The sequence below is a fragment of the Sebastes umbrosus genome, chromosome 6 (genome assembly GCF_015220745.1).
Source record: "Sebastes umbrosus isolate fSebUmb1 chromosome 6, fSebUmb1.pri, whole genome shotgun sequence".
In the NCBI taxonomy this organism is placed as follows: Eukaryota; Metazoa; Chordata; class Actinopteri; order Perciformes; family Sebastidae; genus Sebastes; species Sebastes umbrosus.
Genome location: NC_051274.1, coordinates 18,545,996 through 18,566,635, shown reverse-complemented (window position 1 = coordinate 18,566,635; position 20,640 = coordinate 18,545,996). Strand labels below are relative to the sequence as shown.

Below are 20,640 nucleotides of genomic sequence, written 5' to 3'. Positions count from 1 at the left end.
AATCTGACTCCTGCTACACTGTGCTGAGACTCCGTACGGAGCACTTTCACTTTCAGTTTGTAGCGTCCGTCATCCGATTATGTATTGATAACACGGAGCTCATACGTGAAAATTAACTAAATGTGTTTTATTCCTATATAAAAAGCAAAACGACGGTAGAGGCGGTGGGTACGTAATGTAAACGGTGTGTGCCCGAACACCGTGTAACACCGACTACCACGGCAAGCCTACTTCATAGTGGAAAAACCTTGCTCATTGTTGACCTGTATGCAGTGTGTATATATGAAATGAACATGAATATCAATGAAAACTTCATCCACATAGAAGGCCTCCATCCTACATGGCAGAAGAAAGTATTGATGGCACCACGTGCTCTCCTTATTGCTGATACCGTGCTGCCTCCCTGTGGCGCTACAGAGAACATGCATGCAGCACACTGAAACAGCTCACCAGTGTTGACAAAATAGATTTTTATTCAAAGTTAATCTATGCTTTTAAATACAACATATATTAAAAGCATAAGAACACTGCATTTTCTTGCATGAATGTATTCTCTCTATCATACATATCTTGCATGTTATCAAAAAGGGATTTGTCAGAAGGCTTTCAGGAACCTACAGTGAGATATATGTTGGTGAACAGAACTCCAGTTATTCCTAATGTACATTTTTCTACATTTTGTGAGATGATAACAGAAAAAAAGGACAAGCAATGATGATAGTTGTAAATAATGCACATCTGCTAAGGCAGGTAAAAAAAAAAGAGGAATGTGGGGCATTTGGTTTGACAATAATAAGGCTGAAAAGGTATACAGTGTGCGTTTGATCACTACAAAATATAGTGTAGGTACAGATTCAAAGTGACATTTAGCGTAGATATATGATTTCAGATCAGATATCAAAATAAATTATTCTAAATAGTCTGATTTGTGTCTTTGTAACACACACACACACACACACACACAAATGTATCTTTACTCTGAACGACAGAGAGCAAAGAATACATCCAATTCATTTCTTACGACCACTGACAAAGACAATGTAAGGAACATATCAGGCATTTCAGATATGAAATCTATACCAACAAAATATTCAGCCAAAGGATACACTTCTAGGTATTTATAGAAAACATTTTTACATTTAAACTGTGCTGTGAAAGCCAAAGCTAAATGCTATAAACAATCACTTCAACATTCAGCCAGAGCTCTGCAGCTACCTTTACGTTGCTACATACTTTACAGTAATGTGGATTCACCATATATTCTCCAGTTCCTCAACTGTATTGTGTATGTAATTGATTTCTAAGCCTCTCACATTTGCCGTGCCAGTGCGTAACACAGACTATTTAAATCTGCCTTCCTTCCTCACTTCCTGTCTATCGCCTAGGTAACAATGATGCTAAGTGTGACAATAAGGGGTGGATCTTTTACCGCAACAAAAGTTGGAGATCCAGTTTTCACCCAAATGATAATATGGACACGTTTCTTTATGTGCAGGTTAGAAAAGAAGAATAAGTGAGGGAACTAGACTTGCAGAGATGTCTATTAGGGCTATTCATACTGCATCATACTGTTCATAACTTATATAATTTTCTGTCATCTTATATAATATAATTCTTTTTTCCTGTCATCTAACATTATATATTTATTTTCCCAAAAAAAATTATATAAATATATAAGTACTCAAAATAATTAAGTGAGGTATTTCTATTACATGCGATCACATAGAAAGAAATTAATTAAATACCTTTGGTCTTCCTACTTGAGACATATTCTTTGAGACGACAAACAGGGAGCAAAGCCTTGTTGCCACACGGCTCCCCGTGACCCCTTTCACCCACTCCGACTGTAACGACAGGATGAGCTGGTAACCATGGAGATGGGGACGATAGAAGGTATAGATCGTACGGGACATTAGAGGAGCGCCTGCCAAGTAATTAGTGTCTGGGTAATGAGGTGTCACTCAGACAGTGATGGGTGAGTGGGGCGTACTAATAAAAGACATTCAGGTGCGAGAGGCTGGACTCTCCCTGCGTCACCCACGCCGTCTCCCACCCACCCCCCCACGCAGGGTAACAACACACCACCTTGGCCTGTCACGACTGTCAGAGAGCTCCTGAGACGACCACATCCATCACTCTCAGGTATAACAATATGTGGATAACAATTTCTCTTGTTCTAAGTAACACGTTCTGTAACAAATGACAAGTCCGGCGACTGTTTAACCACCACACGCTGCACAAGCTGAGACCTGGAGGTAGTGTAGACTTCTTCTTTCCTATTCCACTCTGAACTGACAGAGCATCCTCTAACACAGCTGTGTTTTTCTTGGATTTGACGCTGTAGCTCCACAAGATTTTTCAGTAACGGTGTGCAGGCTCTGCTGTGTGCTTTTTCTTGCAGTACTTCTTCAGCCAGACACAGAGCAGATCCAGATGTTGTGTGCGGGCTTTGTCCGTGTGCTTTCTGTTTGGCTACTTCTCCAATGTGGATAATGTCCTAGCTGCTGATTGCCCCAAGGTCATATCTCCCTTGGGGGGTTAGCGTGCTAATCCCTCTGGAGGCTGATGATTTAGATGTGGATGTTGTGGTGGCGGACTTTAGTACAGTCAATGTCGAACCGACGGGCCTCTGCGAAGGCCAGGAAGGTGCAGAGGCCCAGCAGGTTGACGGTGGTGATGAGGGCGAACACAGATGCCCAGGAGCCGGTGGACTCGATGAGATACCCCGAGAAATACACCAGCAGAACGCCTGCACAGGAACACACACGCACATAATCACCATTAATAGCAAAGATTTAAACAAAGCACACAGTATCTTCCAGTTTTTCCACAGAGAAAATGTCACAGTCCCTCACAGGACCACAAACTGTCATCCTCTGCTCCCTGTATTATTCATCTGACACAAACTCCATCACGCTCCCCTTGATGAAATATGCATGACACATAGGAGCCGGCGTGACTGACAAGAGACACATCAGCTCAAAGTTTCAATTCAGAGAAGCGGATGAATTATTTCACTTAATAAATGTGTGGTGTAATTTAGCAACTGCTGGTGAAAGATTCATCACAGATGTTTGTTCCCAAAGTCTCTGGCAGAAACTCACCTAAGAATGCACCACATGTATTCATGACACCTGTAAAAGACATGCAGATACACACATGTCAAATTAAAGACTTTAGATTACAATTTTACCCGCACACTTAAAAAAAAAAAGATCTGCTAAAATGTTTCGTGTAAATAAGAAGTTTTCAGAAATTCTGGAAATGTTTATTATTAAACTTACCAAATAAAGCTCCGGCACAGGAAGGAGCCAGATCTTGAACATTTACAGAAACACCGCTGTAACAGAAATACATGACTCATTAGCCATTTCATCAGCCATATAAAGTGCTGAATTGCCTCAGAGTAAAACTAATAATCCGCCTGACATATCTCAGCCACAAAAATATTAGAAGCATATGAGAAGAGAATATTAATGTCTGTGTTCAGGGAAATGTATCGTGGACAGTCTGCAGTATATTCTGCTCCTAGCCTGCTATCATCGACTGTATATTGTTCCTTGCATATATTGTACTTCAATGCTGGAACATGAATGGAAATTAGTTTTTTTCTTTAGGAAGTAAACTCATTAGAAAATAGTGTTACTGTGGATCTAGTAACGTAAAGTAAAAAAAATAAAAGAAAGAATAAACTCATGTCCAAAAAAAGGAGAAACTTAGAAATTATAGGCGACATTTCAAGTGACACCCAAAAATGTCAAACAAGAAACCACACAGCTGATACTTCCTCATACTTGAGGTCATGTTTCATCATCGTTTGCTTCTGCCTAGACGATGACTCACCATTGTTCACCCACCCTTACTTAGTATGTAATCTTGTACTTGTTTTGACATAAAGTGAAGGACATACACACCATTTAACAGGATCAATTTGGTGATGTTATATGTTTTTCATATTATTAACAAACCCCATGAAAAGCTTGTCACCGTCTTGGTGCCATAAATACTCATTAGCACACCAAATGTGTATTAATCTGCACTTTAAAATAGTCCATCACAAATGCACTATTTACTTCTTTTTGAGTAATGTTTGCTAGTGTTTTTGGAAATGATTTATCCTTATTAAGAATGAAAGTACATATCAATGGCCCATGATTAGCAGGCATGACCTTTTCCGGGACAAATAAAGGATTATAAGGTCCTACTTTTGGCAATTTTCCTTTCGTGGTTAAAGCAAGACTGCAGAACACAACAGAATTCAACGAATCAGAGGCACAAAGTGGGTCAAACAGCAGACCAAAGTTTCTACCTGCAGGCTGTATATAAGCAGAGACGCTGCCAAGTCTTCCCTGGTTAAGCTCGGTGGGCCCAACAACGTAATTTGGGACACATTCGTTCACTGGAGGAGGTGGTGGGATATTTAGCACTTTACTGTCTATAAGAGGCTGTCCTTATAGCGATGGAAATGGATGTAATGGTTTAAAATGGCAGCAATACAAAATATAAAACGGACCCTTAGGGAACACTACATTTAATTCTAAAAGAGGTGCTGGTTTCAGGGCGAGAGATGAGAGTGCCAGTACCTGTGACTGAAGGTGGTGAGGCCCATGGTGGCAGACACAAATGCTACGGCCCAGGGGAAGGTGTTGTTGCCACACAGAAGAAGGGTAAACACACTGGACACACCCATGGAGAAAAACTAACACAGGAATGAATGCACACTATCAATCAAAATCTGCCATAATCCATTATGTACCATTATGAAAGAGGACATTCACACAATGAACGGATAACATACACACAGAATTATAAAGGCTCAGATATCGTACCTGCATCAACTTCCTCACTGAGGCTGTGTCGAAGCCTGCGGGGATCAAGAGGACTCTCGGTTATTTAGCTGCTTTATCAATATAAATGATTCTGATATCTGTTGTGTCGGTCGGCCTACCCTGACTGATGAGGTGGTCGGATAGGCAGCCACTGAAGAGGGATGAGGGTATGGCCACCAACCAAGGAATGACATTGAACACCCAACCCTGGAGAGACAACATATACTGTATTCTGGGTGTGAATGAACTTGACCAGAAAGAGCAGGGAACGTCGAGTGGGTCATTTCTCGTAGCGCGTTAGGTACTTGTGAACACATGAAAATGTTGGGCGGTTGGTCAGTCGGTTTACCACTTTGGTCCATACTGAACCAAAAACCTACCTTTTCAGCCAGGCCTTTGATTTTTATTATTTTATTATATTTAAGTTGTATAATTTTATTGTTATTTTATTAGTCACTTATTTTTTTGTATTTTATTTGTATAATTTATTATATTTTATTGTTATTTTATCAATCAGCTATTTTATTGTATTTCATTTGTATAATTTATTATATTTTATTGTTATTTTATCAATCAGCTATTTTATTGTATTTCATTTGTATAATTTTATTATATTTTATTAATCACTTATTTTATTGTATTTCATTTGTATAATTGTATTATATTTTATTGGTATTTTTTATTAATCTAGTTTTTACTCCACACTGTTTTACTATTATTAATGTTATCATAGCTTTTTATGTTATTACATTTTTATCATTTCATTATCTTGCGTGCATTGGTCTCAAATGATTGTTTTTGCCTTTTTTGTTGTTTTCACGGTTCACACTTCGTTCACACTCTTACGTTCGGCTTGTCAGTCATCTGTGAAGCACTTTAAACTGCATTAACCAGTATGAAAGGTGCTATACAAATCAAGTGTGATTGATTGATCATCTTGTGGATGGAATGTGGACTTTTCATACAACACCACCATGAGGTCCAAATTTGAATTTGTCCAATACTTTGGTTTATGACCAAATACCTGAAAAACTAATAACTTTCCCATCAGCCTCAGCTGTACTTTGTATTTAGTGCTCATTAGTGAATGTTAGCATGCAAACAGACTAAACTAAGATTGAGTGAACAACGTTATGCCTGCTTAGCATCAGCATGTTTGCTGTCGTGAGCGTGTTGGCATGCCGGTGTTGGCATTTAGCTCAAAGCACTGCTGTGCCCAAGAAGTACATGAGTCCTGTTAAATTAATCTTTCTTGATTTTAACCCTCGTAGCTGTTTCGCTTTAATTACTCCTATTTACTTTGGATGACAAATATGTGATCAGAAGGCAGCCTGGTTACCTTGGCATCGGGGAACGTGTCTTTAAAGAATGTCGGCAGCCACGACAGAAGAGTGAAGAAGGTGCTCGCTGTGCAAAGGTGCGTAACGATCACAGCACTGTTCAGAAATGAAGAGAGAGAAAACAGACAAAATAAGTGCATAGAAACATTATTTACACAGAACTATAGGCATACCGAAGGTTGCTCAGTGTTGTTAACAAAGGCAACGTCCCATTGCTTTGAGCGCCGTCTCGTGATTTGAGTGCCTGTGCTACGTGTTTGACAACTATTGTTTCCCATGTCTAAATCATACCAAGCAGCATGTGGTTGAAAGCGTCAAGAATATTTCAAGCCCACACCCATCAAACTATTATCTAACCGGTTCCTCTCAAGGTGGATCACATACATCAAATAAAGCCACAGAGGGTTCTCCCTGTCACTGGAAATTGAGCATATCAGTTGAATTACAGTGTATAAATATCTGGGCCATAGGGAGACACAATAAGGAGACATTAAAACACACACTGGGCTTGCTATTCTCAAATCTGGTACATATAAAAGCTGGACCTTAGTCTACAGAAATGGTTGTATTACAGACACATCCTCACTTAGTTATGATCTGATAAGGTTGATTATATTTTATGCATTTCTACATTCTCTTTTTCATTATTCATTATTCGCACACCCTTCCTTTATCTATTTCTCACCAGACTGCAGGTTGTTTGAGGAGCCGTAACCAGTGTCTTTTGGACAGTTTGGACTGGGGCCCACCACTTCCCAGGGACTCCAGGGTGATGATAGGCCCTGCAAACACAGATGAACACAAACACGTGAGCAAACAAGAGGACTCCAATTATACAAATAAGCAGCTGCGAGATGGGAGCGTGCTATGACGCCCGTCGACACATTTTAAAGCCTCCCTTGCCTTCTCCTTTGAGCAGATATTTCCACATGCAGTAGGCCCACAGGACTGAGAGGAGACCGGACACGTAGAAAACACTCTGCCAGCCGTACAGGTCCAACATGAGGGAGCCAGCCCCTCCAATCACCAGAGTGCTAGGGGGGGAAAAAAAAGGTCACAACATGACTTGACACGTCAAACAAACACAGCCTTGGTACAACATCGTAAAGAACTTTTTTATTAGGTGCATACATGGCATGAACTTTGAACGCAAACAAATACCAGGATGTTATAATAATAAAACTGTCTATACACCTTCTTCATATAGATGATAAATTCAAATTTTATTATTGTGGGAGCACATTAGTCTTGCATAGCCCGACCTACTTCCACAGGTCTAGGCTCCACACATTATCATTCTGGTATAGAGGAGAAAAACGCTCTGGCTTGCAGCGACGGTGCCCTTGCAAAATAGATAGCGGATAGCGGATCTCGGAACACAGCTTTCAAATGAGCTCGTCCTCTTTTGCACAGTGATTTCGTAGGAAGAAACACTCATCTCTTTCCCACCATTCCCCATTTATTGCATAACGCTTGACTCACCCCAGGTAGGAGCCACTACCCACGGTGCTCATGAGGAAGCCTCTCTCGCTTTCCACCACCTTCTGAGAGCACAGGCTCGCCAGAGAAGGGTAATGAACTCCTAAAAAAATCAAGACACAAAACATAAAAATCGGTTAATGTTTAGAAAGAAATTCAAAGAGGCAATAAAAGTAGGATTTTTACCACCTCGACACACGAAACAAACATAAATCTGAGGGGAAAATGTGGGCCGGTGTGAATAACACAGCACGTAATCCAGAAATGACTATGCCTGTGTTTTGTAAGAAAACCTTGCTGCCAAAATGAATTTAAAGACACACCTCATCACCCCACCTATGCATGATATTAATTCTTGTTCTCAAGCCAAACAAACAAAACTCAAAGTAAAGATGACCGTGCCCCAAACTTAACATGTTGTAATTCATACAGGTCACCAACAGAGGTCTATAAATGTAATAATAAATGAAAGAGTCATCTATTTCACTCAGTTAAATACGACTTTAACATGTGTTTGTGTGCTTTCATGTTGTCTGCCTGTATATAAATTCCCTGACCCAGACAACAAACTTATAAATAAGTTGAACATTTATGCGCTTTCCAGACCTTTAAAAAAAAGTGTAATACTCATTTTTCAAAGTCTGGAAAAGAAATTGTCCATCTCACCTTGCAACAAGCCCATGAGGAAGCGGGCCAGCGTCATGGAGAGGATTGGCTGGGAGCAGAAGTGGGCCAGGATCGGTGTGAAGGCCGTCATCGAGCCCCAGGCTGCTGCAGAGAGCAGAAGGACCTTCTCACCTCCAACCCTGTGGACGCAGAACATAGACAACTTAACGCCAGTCTGCTCAGAGAGCTGCTTTCATCAGCTAAAAGTTGTGAGAGGTGGCACAACGTTGATCTCTTGGATGTCTTATGAACATCATAATTCTGCCAAAAATATTTGATTTATTACACGTACACAAGTCAAATAAGTCATTGTGGATGTTTTATACTGATATATCTACTGATATATAAAACATTTTGGGGAAACATTTTAGACTATTAACTTTGGTGTGACCATTCAGGAGTGAATATAACTCTGTTAGCCTGCAATAAACACAATAGTACATAGGACACACCCAACTGTATTTACCGTATTATCTATCCAATCTGAGCAAACACAAAGAGGGCTGTTTGCATAATTGCCAGTAACATTCACATGCAAATAATAGCTACGGGCAGGATGCTAAAACTGGTTCAGCATTCATTACACATCTGTTTAGACACAGGAGAGTCAGTTTACTTAGGCTACCATTATCTCACAACATGACTAGTACTGTTTCCCCACCGGTCGCTGACGTAGCCTCCGAACACTTGGGTGAAGCAGTAGCCCCAGAAGAAGCTGCCCAGCACCATGCCGGACTCCCTCTTGCTCCAGTTGAACTGCTCCGCCATGCTGACGGCACAGATGGGCATCGCCACGCGGGCGCAGTAGAGGAGGCATGTCCCAAGCAGCAGCACCACCGTCCACACCCTCGCCACTGGCCTGCACGGGAGGGGGAAGCAGAATGGGTTGAACAAAGGCAACATCTGGGGACAGACTTTGGATTTAAAACCAGTTGATGGGGGATGTCTTCAGTGGTGTAGTGGAGGGTATATGCAGGTATACGGGTAGCTCTTTTTCTGGCGGTTTACAGTATACCCACCTATCAGCCAAAAAGCCATTGGGAAATATAAGAGAGTACACCCACTTCCTCCTCAGTAAACTACCTATCTACCTAGTAGTACACCGACCTCATCAACGACCACTACACCACTGGATGTCTTATCTGACTGGGGGAGGGAGGTAGGCTAATGACCCCAATGTGGCTGCACTCTGAAGTACATTCAACATGAGTGCTGTGTTGCCAGATTGGGCTGGTTTCCCGCAAAATTGGGCTACTTTTGATTAAGTTGGGCTGGGAAAAATAGCGTTGGGCTAGTTTTGAAAATATTGTGAAAGCAATATCACCAAACAAGCTGTCATCTTATGGTCAAAAACACAGATACTAAATTCAGTAAACTTTATTCATATTATTGATTCATTGTATTTGAGAAATATTTGATTGACATGAGTTGTATTCAATTGTCATTAGGGATAAGGGATGAACTACTTTCTTTGACGTCAGCATCATTGACATTGACATATGGCAATTTGTGTGTTTGGTTCCTCCCTCGGCACAACACAAAGCGCCTGGGTCAGTCCTTCATGCTGGTAGCCATCACGCTCCACAACCAAGGCTAACCCCCATATGAGAACTATGATGGACTTTAAGCACTATCTGCAACTATCTTGGACTCAAACCACTGGCGTACTTTACACGTACTTTACACTATACATCCTATATACCACTTTATAGACTGCACATATGTACATATTACATTTATTTATTGTACATACTACATTTATTTATTGACGGACTGTACACACTATGTTCACCCATTCACTCTGTATCTTTTATATCTCTATTATTGTTTTTATCATTTTTGTATACCTTTACCTCTCCTGTGTTTCACTCTGTTTGCTGATGTTGCTGCTTTGACACCTGAATTTCCCTCCGGGGATTAATACAGGTTCATCTTATCTTATCTTATTTTAAAGTGTCTTCTATATCTTCATTAGGGTTAGGTTTAACAGCTCAGTTATGGTTTGGTTGAATCTACAGGGGATGCATTCAATGTCCTCAAAAATAACGGAAAATATGCTACTTTAAGAGTAGCATACAAAACAATGTAACAGTTTGATGATATTTTACGATAATTAATTTATTGTTCCTAAAAAGGAAGCACCGCTGAGGCTATACTTCCTTCTTTATGAGTAATTTGACCTGTGTTGGTGTTGTGGCAACATCTTATTGAACCATGATGATACGTGTCATTATAACGCCCACCACATATATAGAGGTTAACGGTACCTTTATCACAAAATGACTATATATTTCTGATGTAGGACTTTAAGGGTTAACGTTTAAAAAGCCAAGAGTTGCTAAAAAAAAGTATCAATATTGATTAAGGTTATCACACTTTTCTGTTGTCATTTTTTTATTGAATTGGGCGTGTTTTAAATTGTAATATGGCTGAAAACTGGCTCCCTGATCTGGCAACACTGAGTTAAAGTGTCTTCTATATCTTCATTAGGGTTAGTTAGGTTTAACAGTTCATCTATATCTTCATTAGGGTTAGTAAGGTTTAACAGTTCATCTATATCTTCATTAGGGTTAGTTAGGTTTAACAGTTCATCTATATCTTCATTAGGGATAGTTAGGTTTAACAGTTCATCTATATCTTCATTAGGGTTAGTAAAGTTTAACAGTTCATCTATATCTTCATTAGGGTTAGTTAGGTTTAACAGTTCATCTATATCTTCATTAGGGTTAGTTAGGTTTAACAGTTCATCTATATCTTCATTAGGGTTAGTTAGGTTTAACAGTTCATCTATATCTTCATTAGGGTTAGTTAGGTTTAACAGTTCATCTATATCTTCATTAGGGTTAGTTAGGTTTAACAGTTCATCTATATCTTCATTAGGGTTAGTTAGGTTTAACAGTTCATCTATATCTTCATTAGGGTTAGTAAGGTTTAACAGTTCATCTATATCTTCATTAGGGTTAGTTAGGTTTAACAGTTCATCTATATCTACATTAGGGTTAGTTAGGTTTAACAGTTCAAGTTATGGTCTGGTTGAATCTACAGGGGATGCATTCAATATCCTCAAAAATAATGGAAATGATACTACTTTAAGAGTAGCATACAAAACAATGTAATAATTTGATGATAGTAAGGATAGTAAGGAAGCACCACTGAGGCTATACTTCCTTCTTTAGGGGCCATTTGACCTGTGTTGTTGTTGTGGCAACATCTTATTGAACCATGATGATACGTGGCATTACCATATACAGAGGTTAACTGAACCTTTATTATTACAAAATGACTGTATATTTCTGATGTAGGACTTTAAGGGTTTAAAGAGCCAAAGAGTGGCTAAAAAAAAAAGTATCAATATCGATTAAGGTTATCACACAAACTGTTGTGAAATGTGTTATCTTGTTAGAGGTTACACTGCTGAATGCATGAACGTTAGTAGTTAGTGGTTAAATGTTGTTACCTTGACCAGGTGGTGTTTTGTTCAGGCCACTTCTTTTGACACCCAGGAGCTCCAATCTTGTCCGGCGGATGGTTTTCCTTCAGACAGACCAAATCTGGACTATATTTCTTGCCATATTTTTGAATAACTGCCATTCAAGTTAGCGAGTCCGCAGCTCCTCTTTCAACCTTTTCAACCGCTTCTCAATCAGCTGTTTACTTTCGATAAAGCTTTTTTCCGGTCCAGAAAAAGTAAATCAAACCGTCTCATAAAGTCTTTGCGCAATCATATCTCTCTCTAATGTTACATATATAGACTATATCTAATCTACATAACCCCCGTACGGACTGTCCAGAGAGAGACTGAGACACGGAACAGAGAGCTGGAGGAGGAGGAAGTGTGTTTTTTCGTGATGCCCTAGGAGGAGTAATCCACGTGTCAGTTTTTCTCCTCCTGCTGCTGCCGGCGACGCAGTTCTTCTTCTGATCGGTAGGGTTAATCTGGAAGTGTTTTCTTTTTTCTTTTTTTTTTAAATCAGTCGATTCTATATGTCATCCACCAGAGCAGAGTGACGCCTCATCTGGCCCCGGCCCCTGCTCCAACCATGACGGTGCAAACAGAGCCGGAGTGTCGTCTCAGCAGGATGTAGTCTCTCCTCCTGACCCGTCCTCTGCCGGATGGAGATGGAGACGGTGAAGGTGTGATGGTGATGGTTGTACCGCGGTGCTGCTGAGGAGCTGAGAGAGATGCGCAGTGAACACAAGGTTGTTTCAGTGGTCCCGTCTGCTGCTGCTCCTGGCTGTTTGCAGGAAATCGTTATATAATAATCTGCATTCAACGCAACTTTTAGCTGCTCTCTGACAGTCTGGATGGTGATGGAGGTGGTGGAGGAAGTACTCCTTTACATCCTTTACTCAAGTTAAAGTAGCAGCACCACAATATTAAAATACTCCATTATAAGTAATACATGTAATACAGTGGTGGGAAAAAAAAGTACTCAGAGAAAGTAGCAATGCTACAGTGTAAAAAAAAATACTCTGTTAAAAGTAGGTATTATTTAGCATTAAAGGTCCCATATTATAAAAAAGTGAGATTTTCATGTTTTTTTATTATAAAGAAGGCTTAAGTCCTATAAAAATACTGTGAAAGTATCGAAACACTCAATCCACAGGGAAATACACACAGCCCGTATTCAGAAACTCTGCATTTGAAACAAGCTGTCAGGATTTCTGCCCATTCGTGATGTCACGAATATACAATATTTAGACCCTTTACACAGATTTAAACGTAAACATTCTAAATGTGTCCCAGTTAATTTCCTGTTGCAGTGTATGTGAATGTCATCAGCTGACCGGAAGTACACATGGACCCAAACTGTTGCCTAGCAAAGCAATTCTGTTGCAATTCCATCAAATTGCGCTAAAATGGAGCGTTTCAGACAGAGAGGGTAAATACAATATATTCAGCAGACAGTATGAGGAAAATAAAGTGTTTTTTTTAACATTACAGCATGTAAACATGTTCTAGTAGAAACACAAAGTACAAGTATGAACCTGAAAATGAGCATGATATGGGACCTTTAAAAGTACTGATTATGCAGAATGGCCCATTTTAGAATCATATATATTTTGGTGATTGGTACATTCTTATATATAAGGTGATTCTGGGTCTGCTCCCACAATATTTAAGTTTTTTTATTACGCAAAAAAATTGTAGACAGTATTCACTGCATTCACAGACAGGACTTCTTTGTGCTCTCTGTCCCAAAAGCTCGGACAAAAATTGGGGAAAGGGTTTTTGCATATTCTGCACCCTGGAATTTGCTCCAAAATGACCTACAAATCAAGGAGTTGGTATCATTAAATATTTTTCAATCTAAAATGAAGGCTTTAGAAGCAGACTCTCTGGCATGCCAATGTTTTTAGCTTCCCTTGTTGTACAGCTGACTCCCAGAAAAGTTCATTTTTGTCCCCCCATTTGACTTTAGATAGTTCTTTTAATACAAATTTTAGTGCTTTTAGTGTTTGTGAATTGTATTTTATCTCTATTTGTGTCTGTGTGTCTGCAACTTTGTGTTCTTGCTGCTGACCGTCTTGGCCAGGTCTCCCTTGGAAAAGAAGCTCTTAATCTCAATGGGACTTACCTGGTTAAATAAATGAAAATAAATATTATTGGATATAATTAGTGATGCATTCATGTGCATCACTTCAATGTTGCACTTGGTAAAGGTGGGGCTCATTTGAATTACTTGGTATACTTCTGGGTAGCTTTAATAATATATAACAATGTATTAGTTGATTTATATTTTGTATTAATAATCTAAAGTAACTAAAACTATCAAACAGATGTAGTGGAGTAAAAAGTACAATATTTGCCTCCAAAATGTAGTTGAGTAGAAGTGTAAAGTAGCATAAAGTGGAAATAAACAAGTACAAATCCCTCAAAGTTGTACTTAGTACTTGAGTAAATGTCGTTACATTCCATCACTTGTAATACATTTTACCTAAGTAGAGATACTTTTTGATGTTAAAGTAAAAATACTAATTAACAGTGGTGGAATGTAACTGACCTATCTATAAAATGTAATCAACTCGTAAAATATGATGCCCTATAATAATATAACGGTACATAACATAATCAAAATTAGCTCCTACTATCACAGTAAAATGCTATGTTGCAGCCATTATATACGTATGTGTGGATTATTTGTTGTAATATTCCTTTGAACGCTTGGTGGTGTATGGGAGCAGGAAGGCATATAGGTGAGCTCAACAGGACAGGTGAAGTGATTGATTATGATGAGCACAACATTTTTGACCGTGTGGCCATGCACACACTATTGTTTGTTGTATTGTAATATTACTAGAATAATCTTGCAAGCTACAGAAGTCATCTGTGTTGAGTTCACATGCCCAAAGTAGTTTTTACCCAGTCTAGCAATCACTCTGTAGCTTTGAGTAGCAATAGTCACCACAACATGTAAACAGTACGTTATATTGTAGCTGGTCAAAGCAGAGCTTATTTTAAATTCTTGGTAATTGGGTAGTTTAATCTATAGCATCATATGATACAAATATAAATTGATCACTTTTTTTTGTAAAAAATCTACATCTGTAAAGTAACTATAGTGGTCAGATAATTGTAGTGGAGTTAAAGCCAATATCTCTCTCATATGTAGTGAAGTAGAAGTATAAAATACCATAAAATGTAAACACTCATGTAATCTCACTTCCTAATTGTACACAAGTGCAGTACTTGAGTAAATGCATTTAGTTACTTTCTACCTCTGCTGCTGTACCACAATTAAAAACACGCCAAGCTTTAAAGTCCTTTATGACTTGCGCAGTTCAAAAATTAACTTTTATTGCAAAATAACATCCCAGCAAAAAAAAGCACATCAAATTTTGCAAAAGAGCTACTTATTCCATACATGTAAATAATCCATCTGTAAAAGTGTCTGTGGACATAGATTTATCCATTCACATCTTTTAATATCATCTGTGATATTGTATAATGGTATGAAACTGAGGCTGCCTTTTAAGCTTGCACAGTCACAGTACGCTGCAAAGTTTTTAGCATTCTAGGAATCTTGCCTTGTTTCACTTGTTAATTACTACCGTGATGTATAGCTTGAAAGTTTCTCTTTTCTTTGTTTGTGTGTATGTTTGCATCTTTTTTTATAATGTCTCAAGCAATAACGCAGTACAAATCTTAAGCTGAATTTAACTTCCAAAGTCACAGTAGTTTGAAAGATCCCAAGTATCTTGCTTTGGCTATTGCCATCACATAGAGTACTAGCTAAAAACTACTAGCTGAAATGTCTATGTTTGGATGTGAGGAAAGAGTTTGTGTTTATTTGAGGCAGTGCACACCGAGCCAACCATTATCCCTGAACATCAAACCTGGTCACACACAGAAAGTGACAGCCTAATTTAGGCTTTATTCACACCCTCCAATGCCAACAACTTTCCCTGCCAACAGACAGAAAAACTAGTGTAACTGAAATATACTAATTTTACATAAACAAATATGTAAATTATAATACCAAGTAAAATAATGGTCTGCATGTTACTTTAGTGTGAGAAGTCATTTTAAAATGCCATCAATCCAGTTTACACATTCTAAGTTATTAAAGTATCAAAAAGCAACCCTTACAAAAAGAAAAGGTTGTACTCTATATGAGTCAGTTTGTTGGGGTATAAATAGATAAAGGAAATGTGTCCATTTTGTAATGATGTGGTATGATTTCACTGTGGATCCTTATTTTGGGTCTTCGATGGTTCCCTTGCTGAGGTCTGTCATTTTGGGATACTTCACTTTCTTTTGGTCAAGTTCATTTTGAGCCCACAGCAGTAGCTTCAGGAGCTTGGCCAGCTTGGGTGTTGACTCTCTGTTTTCATAGTCTAGCACACACTGATTCACTTCACTCCAGACCTGAAAGACAAAGACACAGACATGTTATTGCTTTGTATACTTTCAATATTTAACTGTTGATCATAGGCAGACATAGAGCACCCCAAACACACACAAATCAAGAAAATTCATATTTAATTAAAGGCAGGGTGAGCGATCTTGAGAAACTAGCAAGAGTACACAAAATTTAAAAAAATGTTCCAGCCGAAAAACCCAGCCCAGTGTTGCCAATTCTTTTCCAATGGAAGTAGCTAACCGCATTAGCTCCAAAAGTCCCTAAATCTAGTGAGAAAGTCGCTAAGTCGGCAACATTGATAGTTCGTCGCTTCAGACCTCCCTCCAAAGCCACTCCCCCATATATATCATTATGAACGTAAACAACGAACATGGCTATTGTTAGTACTCACAGCTATCAAGCTAGCAGCTTGTGGAAGACTCCGGTGACGCGCAATGAGTGCATGGGCCGAGTGCGCACAGGTAGTTAGGCAGGCAGTTAGTCCGTCCAATCATAACATTCTGGCCGAATGAAATGATTGGACGGGCTTAGATTTAGATTTTTTTCTCTTTTTTTTGTCAGAGCATCTCGTTTATTGATTGCTGTCAGGATGTAATGAAAATGTCAACTAATATAACAAAAAAGTTTCAAAAATATTTACCAACCCCGCCTTTAATTTGAAAAATGGGTGAGAGAAATATAAATTTGTCTGACACATTGTGCAGCACTAAAATTGAACAGCATCCGCATGCTGCAGAGAGCAGAGCAACCTTTTTAGCTTAGTGTGGGATCATGAATTAGGTGGCATAATTATAGATAAAGAAGAGACAAGTGCAAGACAGGTATGAGCTTCCTTACCTTTTGTCTCTGCATCATATTAAGCAGATCTCCAAAAGGTGACTCCTCAGGGTTGTCGAAAGCCAGCAGGGCCAGCGTCCTCTCCATCTCGGTGAGACATTCTCGGCTCTCCTCCCCCTGCTCTGCTAACTGAGACTGGGCAAATTCAAGGGCGGCTTCAGTCTCCCTCAAACGAATCAGCTCAATCAGATGCTGCTGCTGCAAACACAAAAAAGGCCAAAAGGTTAGCAACAGGGAGTGAAAATAAAGTTATATTGCTAAAAGTGCAAAACCCAGATGTCTGCTAAATGAGAGGCATTGTGTTTTATTTTTACCTGTAGGTGGAAGTAGAGGTAACGGTTAGTATCCAGCAGTTCTGGGTGCAGACTGTTGATCAGTGCGATGGCGTCTTGGATCTGTCCCTTCAGGATCATCTCTCTGATCTTAATTCTTTCATCGAGGGAATCCAAGTCGACACTGGGCTCTATTCCTGACTCCATCCTGAACTTCTCCGCTGCCTCCTTGAAGCCCTCTGTTGAACACAAACGTGGTGAAACCATGCACCGCATCTATCTGAACAATTGATCTTTAAATTCAAATTCAAATCACTTTATTTGTCCCCGAGGGGCAATTGTAGAGTAGTACAATAAACAACACAATACAGGATATTTTGAAACATCTTGAAAGTTAAAAATAATGATACTAATATAGTACTAATACTAGTAAAATACTTAAGAGTGCAAAATAGTGCAGTATACGGTACATATGGATATAAATGAAAGACCTAGAAGCAGAGTCAATCGGGAGCTGTCTGTGTTTCTGAGTATGCTTCAAAACCTTGATTTTAATGTGTTTTGTATGATATTATGCTATGTATTTATTTTGCATTTGTTTTATGTTGTGGCGCTTGAAACTTTAATGTATGTTTAAATGCTGACTGTCTTGGTCATGTCTCTCTTGCAAAAGAGATTCTTAATCTCAATGAGTACTACCTGGTTAAATAAAGGTTAAATAAAAATAAAATAAAATAAAAAAAAACGGATGAATGAAAAAGCAGTCCAGGGCTGAAGCCATGTGCAAGTCTGTGTGTGTGTCTGTGTGTGTGTGTGTGTGTGTGTGAGGGAGAGAGACAACCGAGAACAAACTTTGAGTAATAAAAACAATACGTCACCTGTCACCAGGTAGTTCATAATGAGCCTGTTCATGTCAGCTCTCTGGATATGGACGTTGTTGAGTTTATCCATCCACTCTTCCCTCGTTATGTCCTCTGGCTTCTCTGTATAACTCATTATGATAAGATCCTAAACACAGTACACACACACAGAAAGGTTATTGACAGGATGACATTTCATGCACTTAAACTACTGACCTCGTGGTAAGGACAGTTATATAACGTTATAACGGTGTTTGGTAATTAGCTCTTCAGTTTGACAGCAACAAAACACCGGAAATCCTAAATCCCAACAGTTTGGGCCTTTGGTGAAAAACACAACATTGAAGCCTGACTGTCGTCAACACGGATCAAAACAAACACAACTTCCGGCCTTTCGGCGCAGTTATATCGATTACACACATCCGGAACAAGTGCTATTCTGTTTTATTCTCTTCTATCTAAAGTCCTGTACAGGTATTATAGTTATATAATTCACAATACCTGAATATTTGTGTCGCTACTTCCCAGCAGTAGCTAGCTAGCTAGCGGTGGAGAGCCTCTTCTTCTTCTTCTGCTGCTTCCTGTTGTCTATTTCCGGTGAACTACACAATAAGAGCGACCTGCTGCCCCCTACAGTCAATCACAAGCATTGTATGATTTGAGAACTGTGATCTTACATTGCTTATTATGGCCATAAAATGTGTATTGAATCCCCAATATAGATTTATGGTAATCTTACTAGTCCGGCAAATGTTTTGGGGGTTTTGACATCGGATAGAAAATAATTCTAAAGTTCTAAATAATAATAATTCTAAATAATAATAAAGTTTTAAAACTAGAACTTGTTTCCATAAAAAAGTAGAATAAATGACAGTACTCAAGTAAACAACAAGTACATCGAAATTACTTGATTAGGCTAAATTTTTTTTATTTTATTTTTTTAATAATATGTTTATTGGGTTTTCTTATTTTCCCCAAACACAATAAGAATAATAATAAAAAAACAAAACAACAACAAACAAACAAACACTGGTACAGCTCAGATCAAACAATTTATATAGGAGGTCATAGGAAATAGTTCATAGTGCAGGGAAGTCACAGGATATATGAGTTCATGTTCAAGAGACTCCTTGTGAGATAATGGAGGAGATATCAGGTCCAATATAATTCAGATAGGGCTGTCAAATATTGTGGAACTGATCTACTTTGGCATGTAGAATATTTGTAAGATATTCCAAAGGGACCATCTCAAATATGACTTAACGCCAGCCTTGAACAGAGGGTTTCTTATCATTAATCCACTGTAGTAAGTAATTTAGTTAGGCTAAATTAACGTACTTACTTTCCACTACAGGGAACTACTGGTTTTATGTCTTCAATACAATATCAATTAACCAATCATCTCTCTCACACACCCTGTTTTTCTATTTATGTATTGTAAATTATTTATGTTTTTTTTCTCTGTAAGTGCAATGCATACCAGATTTTAATTTTATAGTTATTTTTATGACATGGCAACTGCACTTTACACAGCAGCACAATTTAGCAGCTACAACAGTGAGCACATGAGACTGAGAAAACACTTAAAATAAGAGGAACTAAAGCGACCTCTACTGGTGTAATCATGTAATAGACCAAACTGTAGATTTGCCTGAGGTAGCAATGGAACTATAGAGACACTGGAACCCCTTCTCAAAAGGATCATAGAGAAAGGATAAACGATATCAGTAATGTTTTTCACTTTATTATAAAACATGTACACAGAGAAGGGCTGCTGAAGAATGCAAACCACCAATAACCATGTAAGTATAGCCCCTAATTTATTCATTTTTAAAAATAAACCCAACATCTAAATTATTCAGTTTAACTGTATGCCTTGTCATTGTTGTTGTTGTTTTTTTTTTATGGCCTTGGCATAACTAGATGCTGTTTGCAAAAAAATAGCATCAATCAGTGTATTTGAGAAAGTGCAATTTCTATATAGGTATGCCTGAAACATGTTTATACTTTAGAATCTGATTTGTGGCAAGTTTTTTTTCTTCTGGCAAACATATTAGGACTAAAGCGAATGAAATTCACACGTATAGGCCTATCCTCTTTTTTTTCTTTGTAAATTAGAGTCAAAACTGCAGGATGATGGATAACTCTCCCACATTGGGTGTAATGTGTCTGACTACTGTCTGAACATCAGTTATGCACTTAACACGACAGATGTCAGTTGTCATCTGTCGGTGATACTGCCAGTGATGGTGCCCCTCTCTTTTTGCCCAGCTTTATTTTTAATTTGATAAATTAGCAACTTTAAATCTAATTCTCAAATTCATTCACATAATACTAGACAGGTTAATCATCTTCACCTGCCTTTTTACAAAACAAACCATGGCCAGTACTCCCTCAGATATCGTGGTTTACAAATATGGAACACCAAAATACATGTTATCAAGAGCTCGTTATCCTTAGAATATTTTAAAAGGAAATTATCATCACATTTA

The 20,640-nt window shown here is 38.6% G+C and overlaps 2 protein-coding genes across 2 annotated transcripts; both read right to left on the bottom strand.

Moving 5' to 3' along the window:
- Nucleotides 1-450: 450 nt before the first annotated feature.
- Nucleotides 451-12,316, bottom strand: slc17a9b (solute carrier family 17 member 9b). Its single transcript, XM_037772264.1, has 13 exons — nucleotides 11,772-12,316; nucleotides 8,976-9,173; nucleotides 8,315-8,454; nucleotides 7,652-7,751; nucleotides 7,073-7,203; nucleotides 6,855-6,951; nucleotides 6,169-6,265; nucleotides 4,949-5,036; nucleotides 4,830-4,864; nucleotides 4,584-4,699; nucleotides 3,285-3,340; nucleotides 3,105-3,134; nucleotides 451-2,749 (listed from the first exon to the last, which is right to left on the bottom strand). The coding sequence occupies exons 1-13, from the start codon at nucleotides 11,903-11,905 to the stop codon at nucleotides 2,571-2,573; spliced, it is 1,401 nt and encodes a 466-aa protein (XP_037628192.1). The 5' UTR covers nucleotides 11,906-12,316; the 3' UTR covers nucleotides 451-2,570.
- Nucleotides 12,317-15,076: 2,760 nt separating this feature from the next.
- LOC119489600 (glucose-induced degradation protein 8-A homolog) lies at nucleotides 15,077-18,791 on the bottom strand. Its single transcript, XM_037772265.1, has 5 exons — nucleotides 18,650-18,791; nucleotides 18,167-18,296; nucleotides 17,331-17,527; nucleotides 17,017-17,214; nucleotides 15,077-16,184 (listed from the first exon to the last, which is right to left on the bottom strand). Exons 2-5 carry the CDS (start codon nucleotides 18,282-18,284, stop codon nucleotides 16,011-16,013), a joined length of 687 nt encoding a protein of 228 aa, XP_037628193.1. The 5' UTR covers nucleotides 18,285-18,296; nucleotides 18,650-18,791; the 3' UTR covers nucleotides 15,077-16,010.
- Between the last annotated feature and the right edge of the window lie 1,849 nt (nucleotides 18,792-20,640).